General features: G+C 45.9%; 1 protein-coding gene across 1 annotated transcript; it reads right to left on the bottom strand.

Moving 5' to 3' along the window:
- Nucleotides 1–68: 68 nt before the first annotated feature.
- On the bottom strand, nucleotides 69–24,228 carry ATP2C2 (ATPase secretory pathway Ca2+ transporting 2; the record flags this gene model as incomplete). The annotated part of the gene is made up of 27 exons (XM_084270093.1): nucleotides 69–540; nucleotides 1,250–1,391; nucleotides 1,690–1,785; nucleotides 2,365–2,512; nucleotides 3,177–3,293; nucleotides 3,376–3,444; nucleotides 4,179–4,345; nucleotides 4,828–4,878; nucleotides 4,970–5,067; nucleotides 5,679–5,849; nucleotides 6,593–6,749; nucleotides 7,299–7,400; nucleotides 8,875–8,964; nucleotides 9,276–9,377; nucleotides 10,189–10,286; nucleotides 12,396–12,520; nucleotides 13,758–13,824; nucleotides 14,070–14,145; nucleotides 14,950–15,018; nucleotides 15,114–15,263; nucleotides 15,344–15,452; nucleotides 16,619–16,680; nucleotides 16,773–16,808; nucleotides 16,891–16,980; nucleotides 18,655–18,771; nucleotides 20,156–20,266; nucleotides 24,130–24,228. The coding sequence occupies 27 exons, from the start codon at nucleotides 24,226–24,228 to the stop codon at nucleotides 428–430; spliced, it is 2,832 nt and encodes a 943-aa protein (XP_084126219.1). The 3' UTR covers nucleotides 69–427.
- Between the last annotated feature and the right edge of the window lie 1,634 nt (nucleotides 24,229–25,862).

Here is a 25,862-nt window from a genome sequence, read left to right on the forward strand (position 1 = left end):
TCCATTCTTCTAATTTAACAGAAAAGGACAGGTGTAAATCAAAACTCTCATTCAGATACTTGTCAGGAACATTTTACAATGTAGATTTTATTAATAAAAATCATTTTGATTTAAATAAATAAATTTTCACTTTATGCACAATAGATTTTTTTCTGTACAGGTGTGAAACTTGTTATTTTTGTCTCAGACTACAACTGCATTCTTGACATATAAATCTATGTTATAAAAATATACTTGATCTTGGTTTAAAACAGGAGCCACTCCAGATGTTTCTGTAGACAGCTTGGTCAGCTTAGGTAGGGACTGGCTTAAGAATACAGATTCACATGAGTATCATCAGAAACTGTGTGTGGCATCATAAAATGGTGCATTTGAATTATCCAGCATCACAGCTCTGTTCCAAGTGTAGCTTTACAGGAAGCTCACATCAGGTAAGACAGTCTTTTGTGTGCTTCAGCTGGCAGCAGCGTTTTTCACAGAGTTTGACTAATTCAGACACAATGAAAACTGAGGAAGCCAGTCCAGTGAGAAACAGCAGGTCTGCAAAGACGAAACAGAGCAGAGGTGAGGACAGCAGACAGCTGAATTTTGTTCTGGACAGCAATCCCCTGTTGAGGGCCCTCCTGCAGTAGGTATTTGGGCTAGTGTAACTCCACAGATGCATGGCCCAGCTATGCTTTTGCTAGCTGTAGAATTATAGAAGTGACTGAGATAGACAATATCCACATGGTCACGTTGGTACACTCCACTCAATGGGTGGTAACTGCTTTGTTAATCATTAGGGATCATTGAACCCGGCTTCTAACAACATGCCTACGTGGATGCAATGCAGCTCAGTGCAGTGAAGTTTGCTGAGACTGATTCAAATGGTAAAATATGCATTGCATTTCAGCTGGGAAACATTTCCCCTGCTATTTCAAACCAGAGTGACTGCATTAATGGTCCTAGGTAGATTTATGCTGAGAAATATCATCATACAGAGCTCGTGGAAAAATCTCAGCACATCTGCATTTACATGTATTTATGTGCAGTAAATCAAAATTCAAAACCTAGGCTGGGATAATATCATTAAATGCTGCACCTATTTGTGTAGAGCTACGTGTATGTATATAGATACAGGGGCTGTTGATTGATTTCCCCTGCCAGCAATCTGTTGGGCGCTCTCATGTAACAACTTGGCAATCTCCTCTGCTTTTTAAAGTAACTTTGAAGAAAAAGAAATAAATAACTGAGTTATGTTGGAGCTTACCTAGCACTCCTAAGTTCTCTGTCTGGAAGACTCTTTGTAGTGGAGGGACATAGATGACAGCCAGCTGTCCCAGAAACGACCCAAGCACGGAGTACAAGAACATGCGGTTTCGAAAAAAGCCTATTTCCAGTATCAGCTTTGTCTGGAGAAGAGGGAAATAAAAGAGACAAATGTAACATTTGCCAATCTGCTGTTGATACTTGAATATCACATTGTTTCTCTGCATGTAAACTCCTTTACTCTTTGAGGTTAGGTGAACGCTAGCTTAGGCAGAGCTACATAGTTCAAAGTGTAGTTATAGTTGAACTGCAATGGATAACTTTACAAATAAAGATGATAAAAATCATGCTGCTTTAAATGACATTTTAAAAGTCCCTTCCTATGCAAAATGCTGGTACTGTAATGTTTATGTTAGTGTTTTGCTGGCAGAGTGCTCTCACCTGAGAACGACACGTCAGGGCATTGAAGAGGTCAAAAAACACAAAACAGGTAAAAGTCATCGTTGTGGTTCGAGGAGTTATGCCACTTTTTGGATTCTGAAAGCACAGGTCACAGTTCAGGGGCTGATTAAGCCTTACAAAATTACATTAGTCCAACAGATGAATGAAATACTCCTTCTAGTCACCCCAGTCAATTTGAAGGATACTAAGATGACTAAATCTAGCTCTACTGTTAGAGATAACATTCATTTATCTCTGCTAATTGCTGAGTTTATGATCTTACCAACCATGTTTTAAATTCTTAAACTGATGTGGAATTTGAGTAAATATTCTGAATTAAATTACTTCAGCTGTTCTAGTAACAGTTGCTATTTACTAACCATAGTACTTACATACTTACGCACTTGGCGTTGTCTGCTTACGTGGCCAGCTAGAGGTGAAAAGTTCCTCACAGCATTCATATCCTATCAAGTAACACTTCTCCCATTCTACATGGGAAGCTCCAAGGTGGAGGTAGCATAGGAAGGCAGAAGCAGAACTAGGAGCCTCAGCCCTCTACCCACACTGGTCCTTCCCCACTGGATGTATTTCACAAAGTCCTTTTCACACTTCAGAAAATGCCCTTCACACTGTTCTCCACCCTGACGAAAAGATATGATTGCTGAATTTCCTCACCTCCTTCCAGAAGACAAAGAGGGTTCCACTGATGATAATTATAGCTGACATGAAGATTTTCAGGATCAGTGATTTGCTGAGTATAGTATCCGTGATACATCGGGGTGGCTGTTTGATCGTATCCCTGTCAACAGGTTCAACTCCCAAGCTGAGAAGCAAAGGGTTTAGTTAATGCAGATTGTCCCAAAATGCTACTGCTGGTACAACAGGATGGACCTGGAGGGTGAAATCCTTGGAAATACAGGAGCATTCTGGTGGGGTTACACCAGGCCCCCAGGTTGTCTGGAGCCACATTAGCCATTTTGCATAATGAGCTGCTAAAATGATGTATTAGACTACCATGGTGTGTCATACCGGTATCCCATCCCAGAGGGAGAGCTAGCTGTGAGATTGAGGCCAACATCTCTTCCACATTGTGGAAGCAGTAATTGCAATTAGCAGTGGTTGTAATTATCAGGTGGATGAGGTTTCTAAATCTTGTGATTTTCAGGCATTTACCCCATCTGCACCCAGCATTCCCTCGCAGTTAGGTCTGCAGGGCTACTAGAGGTGCTGCACTCAGGACAGCAGGTCATTCCCAGTCAAAGAGTGGGATAGCTAAGTGACTCCTCCACAAAGCAGGAATATGTAAAGCCTTAAGTAATCCTGAAGTAAATGCTTTTGGAGGGACCAGGACAGAACAAAAGTACAACTATCTAACCACCAAATGACTGGCTCATTGATAAGAAATCACAACAGCTTGTGTTCCTCAGCCAAATTCAGATATATTAAAGCCAAGATGAGCAAAGGTTGCTCATCCAACCCTTCCATACCTCTGGGCTGGAGGCCCATCCATGATGATGTTGATCCATAAGATCTGCATAGCATTGAGTGGATTTGGTAGATTAAGCACTGTTGACAGAGTTATTAGGCTCAAAGCTGAAATGCTCCTGCAAGGCACAGAAGAACATTACTCTGCACAGCCTCACCCAAAAGGTGCTTTCACTGGAATCGAAGCAAACAGGGACTTACGTGCTCAACTGGAACCGCACAAAGTTTTTTATGTTGTAAAATATTCCCTTTCCCTCTTCTATTGCATTCCTGGAAGGGAGAGGAGAGTTTATTGAGTAACCAGCACTCACACTGTTTTACAGGGAGTTCCCGTGGCACTCAATATCTAAGTTGTCTACTCTAACACTTATTTCAGATCAAAATTCAGACCTCTGCTCAGGAGGAGGTCAGTGCAGCTTTGCAGTTAAAATTATTTCATCATTAGATGTATTAGAACTGAAACTAGTAGAACTTCACTAGTAGAACTGAAACCCCCACATGTTTCAGGAGGGTTGGACTAGATGACCTTTAAAGGTGTGTTCCAACCCAAAGTATTCAATGATTCATATGGCCAGGTCTCAGATCCTAAAGCAGGCATGTGACCTATTTATATCCTCACTCTAGTCTGTCAGTTGTTATAAACCAGGAGACCATTACAAACTTTGTCTTTCCTCTGAGTTCCTGGGTGAGGCACAGAGCACAAGTCATGACCCACCCAGACTTCTAGGAGCTTTCAAATGCTGGATTAGCTTCAGCAATGAGAAAGCAGGGCTTTGGGATGAAAGGTAGCTTTGTCACCAGGGCTTGAAACAAGAAAGCCATTGCTGTGTGCGCAACCGAAAACGAGCCAGACCCACACTAAGAATCTCTCCACTTACTGTCTGTTGACTGTCCTGCATCTTGTGTTGTCCCAGGCTAGTCATGTAACAGACTTGTTGCAGTGGATAGCCAGAAAGTGTCTGAAGCAAGAAAGTGTCTGATAGTAAGAAAGTCACTAAACCTACATTACTGTGGAGAAGTCGTCGTCCACGAGAATCATGTTGGCAGCCTCTTTGCTGACATCTGTACCAGCTTGTCCCATTGCAATCCCAATATCAGCAGACTTGAGGGCCACAGCATCGTTAACACCATCTCCTGTCATTGACACGACAGCACCAGCCCTCTGCAAAGCCTGTGAGAGTGGAGAGAAGAGAGAGGCTCTGAAACCAGGAGAAGGTAAGTCAGTCCTGTTGGCAGTCACAGCATTTACACGTAATACTGAAAGAGCAGAAGTGCTACGTGACTTTGAGGGTGAAGGACACTCAGCAGCCCATTGAGGATGACACTCAGACCAAGGATTAAGAGACTGGATTTTCAGGACCATAGCAACCTCACCACTCCAGTAGGAGTTAGAAGAGAGAGGTACAGTCCTCAGAAATCATTCCTGTGACATTGTACTTGCTAATCTCTCTCTAGTGTCTATCAAATGACCCAGGCCAGGTCTGCAAGAGAAATGCTGATGTCTTTGGTGTTAATAGTGCAAATGCTTTTATGGTCTTTTAGCTTGAGCTGGTCCTGTCTTTGAAGACGACCAGGTGGTCTAGAGAACTGAGAGGGACCCCTAACATCTTGGCTTTTGTAAGGCATACAATAGATTTGAGAGGCTTTTAGTACCTTTATGATTTTTAGTTTGTGCTTTGGGCTTGTTCTGAAGAAAATGGAAACCTGAAAAACAAACAAAGAAACCCCAATCTTGTATTAGATGGATGATGCTGGAAATGGACCCGGGCTTTGTTTTCATCATCAAAACCATTACATCTTTGACAGTGGATGATAACTCTGCCTCAGCCAACTGGTCCAGCTCTTCCCCAGACATGGCTTTCAGCTTCCCGTTGCACAGACCAATATTCTGTCCTGCAAAGAAAAGCCCAAAATGAGACCTGCCTGTCAGCTCTGGAAAAAGCCAACTGTTTCCTCATACAAAGAATAGAGGCAGCAATTAAGGAATTTACTGGGAAGTACATCTGAACCTGGGGCATCTGGCAGGGCATGCAGCTCTCACTCTGAGCCGGGCTGGTCACCTTGTCCTTACTCAGCTGGAGTTACAGAAGTGATACAATACTCAGAACTGGAGCTGAACAAAATCCATCACTCCCCTCTCTGTGCCTCACTCTGTACATTGCTAATGTAAAAATGGGAAGTGCAGAGACACTCACACTCCAAACATTAGTGGAGTCTATAATCCCAGCAATGCCATCTGTCTCATTTAAGGGGCTTACATGGAGATTTTGCCATTTCTGGCACTCAAATAGTGGACTTAAGTTACTGGAATTTGGTCTGTAGTCTATAGCTGCTCCATTATTGCATTTAACATGATTTGTTACAAAGGAAAAGCAAGAACTCAGTGGCATTTAAAATCTCTATTGCACACACAAAAAGAAGGATAAAGTTCATCAAGTGCTGTAACATTTGACTCATCTGACAGACATAATAGAGACCCAGAGAGAAGCAGCTTAGTTTGCTACCTATAGCCACAGCAGTTTCCAGGGCGTCACCAGTTACCATCTTCACTGACACACCAGACTCAAAAAGGACTTGAACAGCTTCTCTCACTCCAGCCCTCGGGGGATCAATTATTCCAACCAGGCCCAAAAACGTCAGTTGGCCAAGTTCTGGACCTGAAGCCAATGCAAGCACTAGGAACAGGAGGGTGGGGCAGGAAAGGAGAGAAGATGAAATTATTAATGATGTGTTTCAATACATTAAAATGATCAGTAGTTTTCCAGCAGAAAAAGTCATTAAAATCTGATCTGTAGTCATTATATTCAGAGCTTTTTTAGACATGAGTACTTGGTATTTGTTCAACTCAAATAATAACAGTTGAACTGAATTTGTTTCTCTTTGGATTTATTTCTGTCTAATTTAAATCTGTCTACCAAGACACGCATATAAAGACTCTGACATGCAGTCAGGATCTAAAGGAGATGGGTTAGATTTGCTCCTAATAAAGAATTGAACCAAACTTCAAACAAAAATCTCTGCACCCAAAGCCGTGTTCAGAACCCCTTTCACAGTTGCATTTTGTTGCTCTTGAAAGGGCTCCTCTACAAGCAGAACTTGGCAGGGCAGGGTTTAGCTCAGACTGTGTCCCAGGTAATCACAACACCCCATGGAAGAAAAACGTTCCCCATTTCCAGGGCTTGCTTTCAGCTCCTTTCAACCTCACAAACTTAAACACAACAACAAAAAAAGATCAGTAGAAAGCAAGGAGCCAGCAGACCTAAGACACAGCCCCTGGCAAACTCTGACAAGCATTATGAAGAGATCATGCAAGTGATGCTGAGGATTAAGCCCCTGTCCATCCCAACTAAAACAGAGCAGGAAAGTATTAGGACACAATAACCTGTGAGGTTGAGGGACACACACAGTATTGACTGACCCCGTAGACCTGAGGAGCCCATTCTTTTTTCTTCCTGCTGGTAGAAGGCTTTCTGCTGGGGTGTAAGGGGTAACGAGATGCCACCACTGTTATACAGAGTGCAGTATCGAATAACTTCTTCAAACGCTCCTTTCATAAAGTAAATATCTTCCTCATCCTTCAAAGTAAGGATATAATATACTTCATATATTAAAAAAAGACATTTTAAAATACTGCTAATGTGTAAGTCTTTACATCTTAGATAGAAATAGCTCTTTTGTTTGCTCTTTCAGCTGTTTTGTAGGAAGCCCAGCTGCATGTGTTATTCATGAGATGGGATATTTCTGTTCATGTCATTTTTCATGTTCAGAGTGGTAAGGGAAATGGTGAGTTTTTAAACCAGAGCACAGTATCTGCTCAACCCAGCCAGGTAAAACCAGCCAATATTTTCTTACAAACATCGTACCTTTCTTCCCCTGTCAGTTATCTCTGAGGAGCTTTTGTTTTCCTTCTCAAACCACTATATGAAAAGCGTTACCTCCTCCCATTCAAACACAGCTTTGCAAGCTAAAATTACACCCAAGTTGGGAATTTTGAGGTTTTTTTTTTTTCTCGTGACATAGTCAACTTCTGCAAACAGTATTTGCTAAAGAGATACCATTTCATGCCCATTGTTGAGGTGCACAATTAGAAACATGAAACCAGCCAACCCCACTGTTTGCTTTACCTGGTTTTTCAGCGTGCATTTCACAGCCATCCACTTCTGTTCAGAGCTAAACGGGATTTCCTTCTTTCTTACATAAATATCCTTTATGTCAGCTAATTCCATCTGAAGTAAGGTAACACAAGAAGAGCACTGTAATGCTGAACAATGCCAAAGCTTGTATACATTTTCTATATGACAGGTATTGACTGTTGACCATGTGCTTCCAGGCAGTTGTATACCATGGAGCTCACAACAAGGCACAGGGAGAGGAAAATCCATTTGTCAGCCCAATCTTTTCCTTTTGGTACCTGATATGGGGTAAATTAAACCATAGTTCGAAGCTTGATCCCTGATGGCTTTTGAAAAAAACTAGGGAGGTACATTGCTGTCTCAGTGGGGGTCAAGTCCTTCCCCTAAATCTATGGCTATGGGATGGGCAGAGCGGGGTTCTTCCAGCCCAAGCTCAACCTCTTCCACTTTGGTTGTTCCTCAGCCACCCGACTTGGAAGAAGAAGGGTAATTGCCAAGAACTGAATGGTCAGTCATGGATATGATTTCAGATTATTTCCTGGTGGGTTGAACTCAAAAAGCAATTCACCACAAGGCCACCCCTCAGCTACCAAGTACGACAGCCCAAACCAATACATGCCTGCTCTACCAGCATGCATGGTGCTCCAGGAGCAGGGGCAGTGACCAGAAGTAGCTTCCAGTCTCCTTCCCCCCTGGCTCCCACCAAGATAAAAAAGAAAAAAATTAGTAATAATAATACTTTTTAAAAATAATACAATCCCCCTTGTATCCTGCTATTGTTCAGCTGCTGAATGGTGGAGCAGAAGGAAGATTTTAAGTTAGCATTTAGAGAAATAAGACATCGTTTTACAAAAAAAAAAAAACCCAAATAATCATGGTTTCATGTTAGAGTTACAAGCTTTAATAGCAGGAGGTAGGAACAGATGCTTGCAGATGCCTCATTTCATCGGGCTCCTTCTGCTCTTTGCAGCCCACCTGAGGTCTGTGGACCACAGGCTATGTAATGCTGAGCATATGATACCTCTGCCTACGAGCAGGAACTCAATGGGCATCAGAAATTCTTGCTTTACATAATTCTGACTAGAAAACAGTAAAAAGCCAGCGGAACACCCAAATTGATGATGACCCTCTGCCAGGCTGTCTCATGTAGCCTGTCCTTGCTCATTGCTGTCTCTCTTCTTGTCCTCCCAAACTCTTAATGTGCATGTGTAGAAAATACACAAAAGGCAGCCCAGTCTGGGTCAGAAAGCAAGTCATTGGGCAGCAGAACTGCAGGACTAACCACGTAAAACAAATACTGCTGCTAGCACAGAAGCTCGGGGAAGGTTTTGTCCATCACAAGAGGTTTACATGGGAGAGGAGTACATCTGTGACCTTGGGGAGAAGGGACAAGGAAACGCTAAAACCAGCCTGGTGACTTTAAAGAAGTCTGATCATTGCTACCAGACACAGCTCGTGTGTGTGTATATATATATAATATATATATGTATGTGTTATTATTTTATTTGTTTAAATATTAAAATAATTTTTTTTAATTTCTGAAAAATTTCAGATCTTGACATCTTACCTTCATTGCAAGGGCAATGAGAGCTCCTTCTGTGGGCTGCCCCATCACACTGTTTTTCCTGATAATGGCATTGTTGACCACACAGCCAGCCTAGAGATAGAGACGTACCCACACGGTTTGTATTGTCATAGCTTTTTTTGTCTCTTTAAATGAAATGATGGGAGAACAAAAGCAGTTGCATCCCAGAAGATGTCCTATTCCCCATAGCAGCATCTCTTGAGATCAGTGCTTTCTAAACTAACTTAATCCATAGGATACACCAACATTTTGGTAAAACATGAGGACAATTCATTTTAGTTACACAAGTGGTGCTTCTCCCCCCCCCCCCATTTCCCAAAACTATCTGTACAAATGAAAATTTAACAAAAAAAGGGACGAGCTGGTTCATAATTCATACTTACCTCCACTAGTTTCCCAACTGAGACATTGGAAAATTCTTTAAGAACTTCCTTTGATGGCAGAAGATAAACCTTTCCTTCTCCATTGTAGCCCACCCCGCTGACCTGAGGGAGGGAGAGACCGAGTGAGGAAATTCCCCAGCGCCAGGCAGGACTGCTGGGGTGTGCTTGAGCAAATTTCTGATCTGGAAGGCTGGGGTTATTCTTTCTAGCTCAACACAATGCTTTCAGGAAAGGCTGCACGCAGATAATGCAAGGGCATTGTTACAATAGCTGTAATTATAGCATATAATTTGTATCATGTTATATATGTATAATATGCCTCAGTACTTGGCATTGGTGTGGCTGCACCTCGAGTGCTGGGTCAGCTCTGGGCTCCTCAACATAAGAAGGACATTGAGGTCCTGGAGCGAGTCCAGAGAAGGGCAACCAGGCTGGGGAAGGGGCTGGAGGGCAAATCCTATGAGGAGCAGCTGAGGGAGCTGGGGGTGTTCAGCCTGGAGAAGAGGAGGCTGAGGGGAGACCTTCTCCCCACCTCCCCTGCCCTGCCAGGAGGGTTCAGAGAGGTGGGCGATGGTCTCTTCAGCCAGGGGACAGGAGATGGACAAGGGGAAATGGGCTCAAGCTGCCCCAGGGCAGGGTTAGATTAGATGTTAGGAAAAAAAATGTTCACTGAAAGAGTTGTGGGGATGTGAAACAGGCTGACCAGGGAGGGGGTTGAGTCACCATCCCTGGATGTTTTTAACAGACAACTAGATGAGGTACTTAGGAATATGGATTAGTAGAGGACAGGAACGATAGGAAGTCCCTTCTCTTTAATGGAGATGATGATGTGTGAGGAAACCGCTTGGTTTGGGACTGACTCAGCAACTCTGATTTCAGCCTAATTGCAATAAAAGCAATACCTCTGCCATACCTCTGCCTGGAGCCCATCTGAGGTCAGGAGCCGAGTCACTGTCATCTCGTTGGCTGTCAGGGTGCCTGTCTTATCTGAGCAGATGACATTGCAGCAACCTGATGCAGGAAAGTTTTTAATCAGAACTAACAGATAACACAACTGAGCAATGTGAATCAGGGCCTCAAGAGAGGGACAATGCATCTCCTTAATGTTACTTTAACTGCACCAGTGAGAAGAGGGAGAAAATACCATGAGACCCCTAATGGTGTTGTGAGGAAAGGATTTGAGGGTATTTGAGTGTATCTGAGGGTACTGTGCGTACTAACTGGGATGCGAGGTGTGGTAGTTGACTTCTGAAGAGGGACACATTATCCTGAGCATCCTATGGTGGGCAGTAAGAAGGCACAGATCTCTGGGGTGTTAAGCAAAATTTCAGAACTGCAGTATCACAGTTCTCAGTGCAACAGCTGCTGTATTCTGAAAAGATGCATCAAATTCCTCGGAAGGGTCATTTAACCCTCACTTCTCTAAGTCAGGGAGAGCCACCCTTCCCTGCCTCCTCAAGGGGCTCTGAGGGTAGATGTTACAGATTGTTACAAAACCCCCTTCCAAATCCACAGCTGAAAAGCAGGAGCTATCCCCCTTGTGCCCTGCTCTGTGACAGCTCTCCTTCAATAAAGCACATTTCTTCCAGGGCCCTTTTACACCAAGACAGCACAGCAAAGGAGTCAATTAGCAGAACTGCCACATTCAACCTAATTTCTACTCCCAACAAGAGGAAAAACTGCTTTAATGCAACAAAGAATCAGTCCAGGAAATTTTTCACTGAAAGAGTTGTCTGGGCCAGGAACAGGCTGCCCAGGGAAGGGGCTGAGTCACCATCCCTGGATGTGTTTAAAAAAGGGTAGATGAGGTATTTAGGGATATGGTTTAGCACAGGACAGGAACAGTTGGACTTGATGACCTTAAAGGTCTTTTCCAACCTTGTGATTCTGTGGTTCTGTAAATCTGAATATCTTCCCTGGCTCTGGAGATGACCACACAGGTTGGGTACAGCACCCCCAGAGCATGATAACCACCAGGTAGGAGCCCAGAGGGAATAAAGCAGATTGGGCTGCAATTAAATTAATTACACTTTTGAAAGATTAGCCCAGAGCAAAGCTATCCCCTCCAATATTTCATTTTTAGCTATTTGCAATGAAAGAATGAAGTAGAGACAGAGGATTAATTTTCTCTCTCTCAGAAGTTTAGCAGACACAGCCCAGTTAACACGCAGGAGAGCACTGGTTTTGCAGGGCTCAGACTGTCTTGCAGAGCACCCGGGCATCTGGCAGTTACGCCTGTTTGAGCACAGCCCTTCCAGAACAAAATTCTTCAGGAGATAAGGTCGTTTCAGATGTCCTGGGACAGGGCAGATACAATAAAAGCAGGGTGATAAGATTCCTTAACTGCAGAACAAACAAGGGCAGTTCAAACAAGCACAGCGTTCCCAAGAGCCGAAGGATCCGCCCGTGCAGCAGGCATCTGCAACTGCACAGCCAGGCTTGGCACTGGGTGTGCTTTCTTAATGAGTGGGACTATAAGCTCAACACGTCTTCTCCTCCATATGATGGCCATACTGACCATGGTCAGAGGAGCAGAGTGGAAATTCAGTGTCCTGGGGATAAGGGGAAACGTAAGGCTAATTTCATTGGAGTTCATTGTGCCCTGCAGCTGTAAGGATGGGCTGCACACCTTCCCAAGGTCCCCTCTGTCCCTGTTTTCCATGACTCTTTCACTATGGCCACAGAGATGGGAGATGACCACGCAGACTGCAGAAGGGTTTGTTTGTGCCACCAAACTTGGCTTGAGGGGCCGCGAGGGTTTTTGCAGCCAGGCGCAGAGAAGGCAGAGGCAGACAGGATGGGCTGGCGGGATGATCCCATGGGATGGGTAGGAATGAGACACTAAGCCTTTCAGCTGGAACAGGGCAGAGAGGTTCTGTGACCATGGGCTGGCGCTGTGGGTGGGCTGCACCACTCCTAGAACCCACCTGTATTAATATCACTAAAACAAAGGGTGAGGAACATAGGAAAACATCTTTCAGCCTGTGTAGGTTACTCCAGTCCAGTAAGCATATCCCAAGTTTATTGTTTTGCCAGCCCAAGGCTCACCTGGCCAGCCTGTTGCTGTTCAGTTCAGGTTTTGAAGCCTGGCAGATGACCAAAGCCCCTTTGCAGCCTTACCTAAAGTTTCCACTATGGGCAGCTTCTTCACAATTACCCTTTTCTTGGCCATCCGGAGAACACCCAGCACCAGTGTGACAGTGACCACGATGGGAAGGCCCTCTGGGATGGCAGCCACTGCCAGGCTGGGGACAGCAGAGAGAGAACAGCTTCAAACAGGAGTCAAACTTCAAGTACTGACCAAACCATGCCGAAGGGACAATTCCATGGGGTGAGTTTTCCTGCTTATACATGTGTGTCTGAGTGGGAGCATGCAGTGCTAAGCACTGGGACTCCTGGCACACCCTAAATACAAAAGCAGGATATTTATCCAACCCTTCAATCTTTCTCTGGATGATTTTGACAGAGCAATTACTTTTCTTCTTTACATTGCCAAGGAGCATTAATTTCTGGCTAAGCAGGGATTTGGGGGTTGGATTTAATTTCATTTGTTTAACTTCCTGAGGTTGGAAGCTGAATATTCCTTGGCATCACAGCTCACACATTAGGTACTGACTCCCAGCCACAGGCAGTCCCTCTTCTCTCTTACGCAAGATACAGCAGGACAAAAATCAGCTCCCATGCCTCACACTCTGAATCGGAGCAACATCAACACCCACAGCACCTCTGAATGACCTGGAAAATCCAGACACAGTCTGCATTTGTCCCTTAGTTATTCCTTAGGCAACTCTGAATACTTCTAAGTACATGCAAAAAGTAACCAAGGAGGGCTTTTAAAACCATAAGCTGCTCTCCAAAACTCAGGCTTAACCAACTGCCTTTGCCACCATGTACCCCCAGCAGACAGAAGGGTGGACACCCAGACAGTTTGGCTTCTCTGGTTTTCCTTTTGGGATTTTTTCCCTTTTAAATTCCATAAAAAGCTTCCTTTTTATTTTTAAGGATTGATTTGAGAGCCATGACAGCACCACACAACGTGTTTTCAGGGTACTATTAAATACACGTGGTTTATTATGTTTGATTAAGAGGCTGTGCGTGCTTTTATGCTGTATAAAATGCACATTCCAATCTTTAGATGTAAATCCAGTAAGAACTGCAAAGACTAATATTTGCTGTTACTACACTCCCACTAAATTCATAATACAAGTAGGAAAGGACATTTGCAGTAGGATGAGGTGGAAAAGGTAGGGAAGATTTTTCAAAACACTGAGTTCCAAGATTAAATAAAGCCTCAGGGTTGTTACTGTCTACTCAACTCTGTGGCAGAGCTCACATTAATTTCACCAGTGCGAGGTCAATATGTATTGATGAAGGGTCTTACTTGAGTTCTCTCTATTGTGGAATGTCCACTGCTTTGAACAGGGAATTCCCTGGGACACGTTTTGTTAGACATCAAAGAGAAAAGGGCTCTCCAGTCCTCACCTAACTCCAATTGTGAACATGCTGAGGAGATGCTTCCCTTGTAACCAGCCAATGAGCATTATTATACCTGGTGGGGGAAAAAACATCCAATTAAACCCCAAGAAATTAATAATTCTGTTACCTGCTTTAGCTGGTTTTGGAGAACAGAGTACGCAGAGAGGCCTCCCCAGATCTCTCCTTCCAAGGTGTCTCTGCCTGAACCCCCAAAGTCCAGGTAACCAGCATCAATGAACACTTCTGCAGAAAGCAGCCCTGGAGCACAGAGGGCTTTCACAGCTGACTGTGCAAGTGTGAGAACAGCATTCAACTCACCAATGATGCCGAAGGAGAAAAGTGTCAGTTGCTTCCCCAGTCTGTCCATGCTTTTCTGGAGAGGTGTTTTGGGAGTCTGGAAACATTGGAGAACAGGTGGTTTTCTTTGGTTGTTGTGTGACTTAAGATGACCGTCAGCCCCAGGAGGGCTGGTCCTGGTTATCATTACTGGGTTCCCTACAGCTGCCCGATATACTCTGGTGCTTACCCACCCCAATGTGAGCACAGACTGTACCACTGGGAGCAAGTCTCTCCCTCATGGCACTCAAAACAGGCAAAAACTGGGTGCAGAGAAGGGTTAGATTTGTTCACAGCTGGGGAGCCAAAGTAGAGATGCACTAAGAGCTAAATCTGGATGGACCTTAACAATCAAGTCCACAACTAGATGATGTGCATGCAAAGCCTCTGGGACAGGGATAAAAGGTCTGGATCCCCATCTCTGACCCAGATAATTTGCACACACATAATCCAGAAGTTTCTACTTTTGCTTTGATGTCTTTTCTTGCATTAGTGGGTCAAGAATTAACTAGTTTCCAGACCCTCATCTGGGTTAGCTCAAAGCTCTGGCCCTCCATAAAATTTTGGCACATGCAGAAGTAAAATTGTATATATGTAGTGGAAAAGGTAAGGGGAGGAGAAGAAACAGTGATGGTTAGGTGACTGCTCAGTTAGACGCTGAACTGCACAAGTTTGAATTTAGATCCTAAGTCCTGCTTATAACCTTCTTTTTTGGATACAGTGCTTTGGTATCCCTCAGTCACACAGGCATCTCGTGGCAGAATGGGAAATAAACCCAGCACACTAACTCTTGGAATTGCTTCTCCACACAGTCTTTCATCCAGAACACCCACTGAGCCCAGGGAAACAGAGACTTCTTTACCTCTTCAGCTTGCATCATTTTGAACACCTCTCCAAACTGTGAGTTTTCACCCGTCCCGATAACCACACCCTGAAAAGCAGGAAAAAAAGAGTGAGGGAGATACCCCCCCCCCTAGAGATTTGGTAACTACTGTCAAGAAAAAGATTGAGGCTGAGAGGACTCACTTTTCCCTTCCCATACCGCACCAGGGTCCCCATGAAAACAACATTACTCAGTGTGGTTATGTCTCCAGCTTCCAGTAACACAGCATCAGTCTTGTTGCAAGGCTCAGCTTCTCCAGTAAAACTGGATTCGTCCACCAGCAGATCTGTAACCTAAATAAAAAGACACATTTCTGGCATTGTAAAGACAAGACATTTCCAAGACAGATTCTTGTATGAATAGCTGTGCTTACCTCTATTAGCCTGAGGTCTGCAGGAACCCTGTCGCCAACAGACAGATGTATGATATCTCCAGGCACAAGCTCTCGCGCTAGAAGATGCTGCAGTTTTCCTTCCCTTAGGCTACATGAGACAGAGGGAAAAAGAAGAAAGGAAACCAGGCTCTGAGGCTTTTATTCCTTCTGCAGTCCTGGGAATGTGACTGGCAAGAAAGCCAGAGCTCTGACCCTGAGAGCTTCCAATGTAAATATGAACATGAGATCTCCAGAACGAGGAGGAGAGATGATGATGTTCAGCTTGGGCTCAGTTTTAATTCCTTAACAGATGGGCAGGTTACTGGAGATTTCCATTTCAGCAATAAGCAACTCAGTACCTGTACCACAGATAGGAGCAACACGAAAGTGTGCTTCCCTGTGGCACACACTTTAAATAATGCCACGTAAATTCTTTGCCCTAAAGAAAAGCTTTTCAATTACCACTGGCCTTTCACTGTTGTATTAAAAGTACAGCCTTTCAAATTGTTAGATGCTTGTGGTGTCCTGTTGTAAATCAAGAACAAATGGTGGTGTTGGCAAGGTCTGAACCTGGGTGAACTCTGGACCAGAAGAAAAGCCAGCACTGCTTTGGCAGCGTGGGGTTTCTCTGAGCCTCACAGCTTATTTAGGTTGGCTGTGACAAAACTCATTTGCAAAGACATAAATAGAAGTGTTTTCTGTAACCTAAAGCACCAAAGCAGTCAGGGGAGCAGTATTTGGTGCACCCTGCAACTGCTCCATGGGCAGTGGCACAATCACCCTCACGTGTGGTCTACCTACACCAAAATGCCTGGTTGGCAGGCTTGTGCCCAGCTTGTACATACAGCAACGGGCAGGTGTGGGTGAGAGAACCCAGCCCACAGGCACCTCTGCTCATTAGCTGGTTTGCACTGATCAGCCAGGGGCAAAACCGTCCTAAAGCCAAAAAAAACCCCATGTAAGTGAGTTTTGTCCCACATGGGGAGTCAGCAGCTCTCAAGAGCCCACTGGTATCCTTATGCAGGGTGTAGAGCGGGCCTTGTCTGGGACCCCCCTGTCTCTCAGCATTTACTCAGTCCTGCTGGGTGCCTACTTTAAAATTCAAGAGTTACTTTATCCCTTTCCCTGTGCCTTAGAGCTGCACCCACACACAGTGCCACTCCTCCAGGCACTGGGCTCTCATTACGTGCACAACCCAAAGTCGTTTTCTCCACCCATCCGTTCTGCCCTCATAACCCAAACCCACCAGAACCCACCCATCCTGGCATGCCTCACCAGTTGCACTCAGGGGGCACCAGCTTGTTAAGCTCCTCCAGAGACTTTTCTGAGCGATATTCCTTGCAAATGAGAAAGAGGAAGAAAAACAAGTTACATGAGCAGGCTTCCTCATGACAGCCCCAGCTGTGGAGCCAAGCTCCTGCAGACGTACCTGGATGAAGGCCACAGTGACCACGATGAGCACTGCCTGCAAACAAAGAGGCATTACAAGTGTGGGCACACCAGTTTCAGAGAGCCAAGGGCTGGTTTGTGGGAGAGGTACCACCTACCATGGCGATGCTGGCAGCATCCTCGTATTCCTTCGTGATGACACTTACTAAAGCAGATGCCAGCAGCAGGAGGATCAGGGGATTTTTGAACTGAAAATAAATAAATTAAATTGCAGTACAAATTTAAAGATGGAGCTGCTGAAGCTGAGCTGGCCTCAGATCTCTTCAGGAAGAGTTAGACATGCTTTTGCTGCTGGGAATCTCCTTGCCCATGACAGCAACATCGCTCTGCCTAGGAAGAGAGGGTGCAGCACCTGTAGTAGGGCTGATGCTGGATTCTCACCCCTGTACAGGAGATAGGAGGCAGCATGGACAAGGCTCATACTGGAACACCTGAGTGTCCTCTCTTACCCACTGTTTGCATGGGCAAGGCTCGCCTTTGCAGACACATAGCACAGGGCTGAGACTAAAACCTCCTCAGAGTCACAATAGGTGCAAACAAAACCTTTATTGTCTTTGTAGAATTTGAAACCAGAAATCCTCTTTCTTTTTTTTTTTTGTTTTTTAATTAACCTCTGCTAACCTCAGCTCTGTACCAGCACTGCAGGAGTCAGACCCTCACTTTTTGCACCTTTAAGCAGAGATTTTAAGGACTTTTCTCCTACCTGAGAAAGTTACAGCCCTATTTAGCTAATGTAGGAATTGATGGAAAGGAATCAAGGCAGGGGAAGACTGCCTGGTTTGGGTAGCAGGTGTGTGATAAGGCACAGTAGGAAAGCCAAGGTTTAACTTCATCCCTTGCTGAAGCCAGAGGTGAAAGTCTCATCATTTCCTTTTAGAAAGATGGGGCTGAAGGGGATGGTTTACAAAAACAGCAGCTGGAAGAAGCCACGTCAAGTGTCTGCTGCAGGTGGTGTGCATGGTGTGGGAACACTAGTGGCTCTTCCAGGGAGAACCAGAGGGAAACAGCTTGTTAGGGATGAGCAGGGAAAAAAGCACCATCTCACTTTCTAGCAAGAATAAAAGAATTCTTGAAGAGGCTTCACAATGATTGCAATGTTTGTGAAGACCATTGGTCACACAGGAAAAAAGGGCATAAGCCATGAAATACAAATATAGTCTTTCAAAGCAACTAAAACCTTCATGATCCAGTTAAGCAAGAAGAACATAAAATTGCTGGTTAAAACCAAACAAAAATAACCCTTCTCATTTGGTTAAAAGCTCTAAAAGAGAAGTGAAAGCTGCATTAAATCCTGATGAGAACCAGTTAATAAAAGAAAAACTCAGTGATTATTCAGCTGGGGACAAACAAGCTAGCAAATACCACTGACTGCCTGGCTCTTTTGGGGCAGATTGTTTGAAATGATGGATCTTCCTGGCTCGTGGCACCATGTGTAGCTAGTAGAGTTCCAGCAGCTGGTCTCTGCTGTTGGAGGGTATGGCTCTCCTTCCCTGGATAACAGAGGTCAGGGTGGCTTCCAGATACTACTGGTTTTCCTCAAACCTGCCATGATTTTATCACTGCCTTAAAAGTAATAAATATGCTCCAGGAATCAGACTGCTGATCTACAGCTTTTGATTTGTGTGCTGCGTGGTGACAAAAAGGTTTATTTTTATTTTAAGATGTTATCTTCACATTAAATGACCCCACATCTGACTCTCACAATGGCTTTCTTGGGGGAGCAGACAGCTTCTGTATCTGGGGCACAGCCTGTTCCAAGGCTGAATCTGTGGAAGCAGAAATCCTGAATGCAGAGACACACTCAGGCCAACCCAGCCAGGGGTTTTCACCAGGAAATGAGAGCCTGTGCAGGAAATCCTTACCTGGTCCAGATATTTCTTCCATATTGGCTCTGTATTCTCTACAGAAAATTCATTCCAGCCATGTTTTAACCTGCGCTGGAGCACGGAGAACTCAGAGAGACCAGTTTGTAAATCAACCTAGAGGGAAATTAAAAAAAAAAAATCTCAAAACCAAAACAATCAAACCAAAAAATTCTGCAGAATAGTTATAGAAAACTCCTAAAAGCAAAGCTAGTTATGTTAAAAAGCTCTAAGTAGACTGGGCAAGATGTTCATGGCTCAGTTTCTGGGCAAAGTACATCACCTTGGTCCAGAACTAGCACAGTGCCCCACAAAACCCCCAGAGCTATCCAGTGTTTGTCTGTTTAGCCTTTCTTTTTTTTTATTCTCTTGAACTATAAAACTTAACCATCAACTACCACAGAAATCCATAAAGTAAACACAAATCGATTAAAGAGAAGCCAAACACAACAGAACAAACCCAACTATTTCCACATGTGAGAAACTGCAATAGATGACAAATTAGAAATTTAAAATAGATAATAAAAATAATTGAGTTTTGGTTTTACTGTACATTAAAAGAAAAAAAAAAACCCAAACCAAAACCACCTTGACAAAATCCAAAGAGAATAAACAGAGTAAAGGTGAGATACAGATTGCCTGGATTAAGAAAAAAGGCAGCCAGACACCAAAACACCACTGAGCATCACACCCTTCCCCAGACCCAGGAACTCAGCCTTTCTAAATCTCCATCTATTTCTCATAGGTGGGGTTAAGAGTTTCTTTTCCCAAGGGCAAACTCAGGTGCAGAGAAAGTAACTGGAGGTCGCATCCTGAGCTGCAGCATCCCTCCATCCCTCAGTCTCTCCATCCCTGCCCCTGCCATGGGGCAGCTGGAGCAGGTCAGGGCAGAGCAGCTGGTCCTGCCACTGCAACCCTCCCACTCCACATGGGCAGGGAGGGGGTCTCAGCACTTGGGCTGAACCAGGTGATGGCTACAACTTTGCTCTTTGCTTGGGCAGTGGGGTGAATTGATATCTAAAGACTGGAGCTGAGTTGCCTTTGAGAAGTCATCTAGGATAATACAACTATACAATGAGTTTTGTCTCTGGAACGAAACCTGCTACCAAAAGCAGGGGGGGAAAGGGCTGTATGTATCAGCACACTATTCCCAAGGAGCTGCGGATAATTGGGGTGGATGAGCTGTGCAGGCTCAGCTGCCAGCCCTGGCAGAGCACTGTGAGTGCTTCCACATCCAGGCTGGACAATTGAGCTCTTTCACCTGCAGCTCAGAGCCAGTTGCTTGAGTGAAATCCTTCCCCGGGGCAGAGCAAAGCACAAACACCCAATGTTGAGCCCCAAACACAGCCAAGGAGAGGATTCAGCCCACGTAAAGACAGAGGAATTGGGTGCTCTGGGAGTTTGCCTGTGAAACCATAGACCAGTTTGGCTGCTTGGTCTCTTCCCAGAGTCAGATTACAGGGACTGCATTGCTGTGTTCACAAGGAGCCATCAAACTTACGTTCAAAGCTTTCTCCAAGTCTTCTTTATTGCATTTACATGCATCTTTTGGGGGCAGAACCGTCACCTCCTTCTCCTGCTCAATTATTTTCAGCTCACACTCCTCACGGGTCTGAGTAAGGAGATAAAACACTGGTAAGGTGAAAGCAGCATTCATGAGAGCACTTCAGCATCTCCTTGCTTCTTCCCTCAATCCCAGTCCCTCCCCTTGCCCTGCCAGCCCTGTGACTTCTCAGTTAGCCCAAACACTTCCTAAATCACAGCACTTCTGCAACATCCAGTAATTTAACCCTTATTACAGCCTCAAAACCAGGGGTCCATTCCCATAGCAGAAAGAAAGGCTATTAGGAGCTGGATATCAAAAAGACAAATGGACACTGCCTCAGTGGGCAGAAAGTGGCCAGGGCTCTGCTCTCTGCAGGCATCCCACCTGTAATGCCTCACACCCCTCTGTGCACTCGATGCTCAGAATGAGGGAACCATATTTTACCTCATTAAAGACATAACAAATGCACAGCACATGAGAAAGAGGGGCTCAGCACCCAAACCTCCTTCCCATCCCTTTCAAGATCCCTCATCTCCTGTTTCAAAATGCTCTTTCTGGAACGGCAGCATCCCTGGAAATCTCAGCCAGGCACATAAGAGAGGTGGTGTGACCACTATCACAGGGTAAGTACAGTGGAGGAGAAAGCATACCCTTCCCATAAGGAAGCCTCCATCCCCATTTGCTTTCATTCATAAAGCACAAGAGCACATGTTCATTAAAACAGGGAACCCAGGGGAGCGTGGTGTTCAGCCCCGGGGAAGAGCTGGAAGAATTCAGCCCTGGCTCCTGGCTACCAGCACCCTCAGGCATTTGCTGGGGAAAACCTTCAGGTCTGGCTCAGCAGCACCTGAGCGAGGGTTTGGAGGAATTTGGAGATGCCTGAAGTGGTATTTGGAGAGGCAAATGCCAAAACTCTCTCTGGCTGTTTGCTCAGGCTGGTACACAGCCCTGCAAGGCATCCTTACCCCAGCCACTTCCCCCACCGTGAGGCCTCAGCTCCTCTCACAGAGCTTCTTGCTCCCCCATCACACACTTATCACAGACTTGCAGCCTTTCTACACAAAGCAAAGCCTCTGGTCTCCTTGCAGATACAAGCCTTAAAACAGACACTCTGTTCACAAAGTCAAAGGTCTTTCTCCAAAGCTGCTCTAAAGCAGTTCCCTGGATTTTAAGTTGCTCCCAGGGGTATTGGAGGGGCTGACTCAGGTTGAGTAGGCAGTGCCCAAACCTTGGGCTCATTGCCCCCAGCTGCACATCCCTCTCCCTCCCCACCCCTGCCCCCTCCTCCAACCTGGCTTTGAGAACTTTTTCTTAATTAAAAAATAAAAATAACAATGAAACCAAAATCTTCCAGCTCCCTTTAACCTAAAGCAAAACCCTTGAGCTGAAAGGTGGCATTTCCATCTCTGCAGGAAAACCCTGGCTCTGCAGCCATCCCAGCTGAGAATCCTTCTCACCCACTCAAACCAGCCCCCCAAATAAGGCAACTTCTTATATAAGGTGTCCTGGGAGGGAGGTGCTGCAGCCCTCAGCCCAAACACCTGTGGGAGCTGGAGGAAGGGAATTAATGAGTTAACTCTTGGCTTGCTGGAAGCTTTTCAGAAGCGAACTGGGCTTGACACCTTTAAGGGGCTGAAAACACAAGTGTGTGAGCAAAGTCCATGTATCTGCTGTGCAGGACAATCCCATGGCCTTTTCTCCTGATAAGCTGCACTATTTATTTTGAGGGCATATAATAAATAACACAAAGATAGGTACCTGCACAGTAATCATAGAATCACAGAATCATAGAATGGCATGGGTTGGAAGGGACCCCAAGGATCATAGAGCTCCAACCCCCCTGTCACAGGCAGGGACACCAACCTCCAGGCCTGGAGCTACACGAGGTTGCCCAGGGCCCCATCCAACCTGGCCTTGAACACCTCCAGAGACCTGTTCTGATAAGGATGCTTTGCAGATCCAAGAGGGTGTGCAGCCCCTGGGAAGCGTGGCCTTGTCTGCACCCACTGGGAGCACGGGGTGCTACAGGGGTGACCCTGGTACAAGGTCAAAGGGAAAAAATGTGACCCACATGGTCCCTGGGGGTTTTCACTTTCAAACATACATACAGAAGGATGCTCAGAAGAAAAAGCTCTGGGTGTTCTCCAGATTTCTGCAGAAAACATACAATTCCCTGTAATTCTGAAGGAGCCACTGTACAAAAAGAGTTAAAACTCTGTATGACACAGGTTGTGCTTGTGCTTTGGTGTGAATGTTAGCTGTTCTGTCCTTTCCAGGTAAGATCATTGCCAGAGCCTGTGGGCTGGCTATCACCTCACAGCTACCAGCACTGGGGCTTTGCCTTCATAACCCCTGTCAGCTCACCTGGACTCACATATGTAGGGCCCAGGACAATCATTTGACCAAAATACTAAAGATCTACAAGACTGAAAGTGCTTTGCAACTATTTTCAAATAAAGACACAAAAAATGCCATCCTCAGCTGAGTCACCAGCCTAAACCATAACCTGAGAATACATTGTTGGTTTATCAAGTTATCATTGGACAGCACTGCCCATTTCCTATGCCTGCACCAAATCACTGGTCGTTTCCCTGTCCTGTTCCAAACGTACCTCACTGCCTGGGCTAGAGCTAAAATTCAAGAAGGGTTTATTTTTGGAAGTAAATACATATCATTATTTACTTTGGCACAACAGAAATGGTACCACCGAAGAACAGACCCGACTAATTATTGGTAGCCTCCTGCCTGTGTATGACCAGAAATCTCAGCTTCCCACCAAACCAAAGTGACAGTCTCTTTCTGTGACTCAACAAGATCCTCTTTCCCTGGAATTCTGAGCTATGTTTAAGCAGCGTAGAGCAGCATCGCTCAGTGCACTGCTCAATGTCTTCTTTTCTTCTCCCAGTGGTGCTGACCAACCCCCATACTGGAAAGACAAGACTCAGAGGAGAGCAGAGGATTAGCTGAAATAACATCTGAGAAAAGACCTCAGTCAGACAGACACAGAAAAGAACATTAATATCTCAAAGGTGAGTGGATGGTGCCTGTTGGGACGGAGCTCAGGGCTAAGCCTGCATGCCGAAGGAATTTGATATATCAGGTTTATGTGGGAGAACACCCAACCAATCTGTCATGCAGGAGAAAAAAGTGGGGCTTGAGCAATGGAAATACTCATGCTGAGAAAACGTGGTGGTGAAAGTATCCCAGACCTGAAGGTTCTGTGGAGAAAAAACAAGGAGAGGAGCATAAGGGCCACCTAAATCACCGCTGGCCACTCTTTGGTCCACCAAGGACAGGTAGTGAAGGGAGGAGGGAAAAAAATTCAGTCTCTACATCAGCATTGTTCAGGAAAAGAAAGCATTATCAGCATTATTTCAAAGGGGACTCCACAGGTCTGAGCTAAAGCACCTCTCAGCCGTCATTACCAGTGCTGAGGGCAGCAACAGACCAGAAAGACGGGGGTCACAGCCCATCCACCCGCGGCTGGCACCCGGCACAGGGGTACCCAGGACAGGGTGAGCCTCACTCTCCATTTACCCTTCTGCCCAGACAGCATTTGTGTCTGGTACACATGCTCCAGAAAGCCTCTCATGGAGCCCGTGGACCTCACAGGCTTTGCTCCACAGTGAGTTTTGCTAACTCTGAACCTCCTTACTTGTGGGGAACGATGTTGCCAGCCAGGACCGGCCTGAGCTCTACGTCCTGGGAGCACCGCGGAGAGACAAGTATCCCCATCTCACCTTGCTGCCTGGTAAACATCACTAACCCCGTCCCCTGCTGTAGAGGGAACAACTCCACGCGGAGAGGAGAGCCCAGCAGCAGCGATATCAAGTTACCGGTGGGACAAAGCAGACAAAGTAGGCAAACTTAACCCAAATTACACAAGCGATTTCAGCAGGTCCAGGCTAGAGGCGCAGGCAAATCCTCACCTCCTCTTCCGGCTCGCCGCTTCCAAGGGGCTGATATTTCTGCACCAGGCGGAAAAAAGACCATTCCTGGAAGAGTTTGGCGAAACCTCCTTCTACCATCTTCACTGTGCAGCGGTGGGAAGAGCCCCGGGGGGCCCACCCGAGACGGTGCCACCCGCTGCCGGCAGCGCTGGCTCGAATTCCCCTGCAAGCGCGGGACTATGGTTACGGGCAGGGAGAGGCAGCGATTACCTGCCGCCAAGTCACGCCTTCGGCCGCAGGTGCCGGAGGGAGGGAGGGAGGAAGGGAGGGAGGCTGTGCACCCTTCCAGCAGCAGTGACGCAGGGTGCTTCGCCCATAAAACCCAGCCAGGGGAAGCCTGGCTGCGTCTAAGGCCGTGGGTGATACAGGAGAGAGGTGTCTCTACATGCGTGCATGGCTGGCACCTGAAGAGCAGGTTGAGGTCTTGCAGCTCTGTGTGTTCCTCCACCCTCTGGAAAATTGTTGCGGGAGGAGCGTCGGCGGGTGCCACATCTCGGGCTGGTGGAGAGGGAGGTTGTTTTGCCAAGGCCGCTGTGCGCAGAGAGAGGCAGGACAGGTTAGACACACTGATGAGCCTGTTTGCAAACTCCCAGGCTGGGGAAATCCTCCTTCAGAAGTGCTCTGGTCAGCGTAACGCCGGTATTTAGAAGTATTTACATCAGGGAGAAGGCATGAATGGGTGATGAGTGAATCTGTAATGCTCACTGATTCAAATACAGGGTCTTTTATTCTCTAGGTGGGAGCGTTTTCATCGTGGATCTCAATGTATGGCTAAAGTTAACCAGTTACATTCTTGGCTGCCTGTCAGGGAGCATCGTGCCCTGGTTTGCACCATATCCTCCCCAGGCCCCAGGACCACAGGATTCTCTTCCATTTAAGTTGTCTCTAAGGTGTAAACAGTGAGATTAGAATCCTCCTTTAACAGTAAAAACTGCACTGAGGGAATACATGTCATTCCCAGGCAGAGAAAAACATGCCTGCAATTATCTGCAGGAGAACTGTTTTCTCCCATGACAGCCAGGTGCCACATTCCCAGCTCCAGGACAGTGCAAGTGGCAACCTCCCGATCATGACCAGGCCAAGACCCTGGACTCTCACCTGTGTGACAGCTCACGGTACCCAAAACCTGGCCAAATTCCATAAAACTGGCGTTTCCCCATGGAGCACTTCGGTGGTGCCTATTTGCATGGCCCAGGTCCCACCAGCTCCAGGGAAAGCTGATGAGCTTTGTGGGACACCCCACCAGCATGGTGCGGGTAGCAGCTGCAGATTCCCACTGAAGCAGGAGGGCTTCCTGCTGGACAGGAGAAAATGGTTGGGAAACACCCTGTGAACAGCCAGGCTCTTGTAAAACACAGCCAGGGCTTCCTAACTCCCTCAGCTTCTGATTGAGAAATACTTTCTTAATGACCCGAACTGTATGTGTCAGGCAGATCAAGGAAGTTCCTACATCGCTGCAACAGCCCTCCTTCCCATGGGAAAACATCCAAGGATCATGCTGAGCACTGGTTTTCGGGCAGGTCACATCCAGGCCCTGCTCAGGGTTTAAGTGCAGCACTTAGCCAGGACTTGGAGGCAACCCAGGCTCCCAGGGGTATGTAGAGATTTACACCTTATAGAAATGTATGGGAATATGGTGGCAAAGTATCTCCAAGCTCATACATGCTTTTGAACTGGTCCCCTCCTTCTGTAGCTTTTGTAAGGGTCTGGGG

This window comes from Gallinula chloropus (genome assembly GCF_964237585.1).
Source record: "Gallinula chloropus genome assembly, chromosome: 13".
Classification (NCBI taxonomy): domain Eukaryota; kingdom Metazoa; phylum Chordata; class Aves; order Gruiformes; family Rallidae; genus Gallinula; species Gallinula chloropus.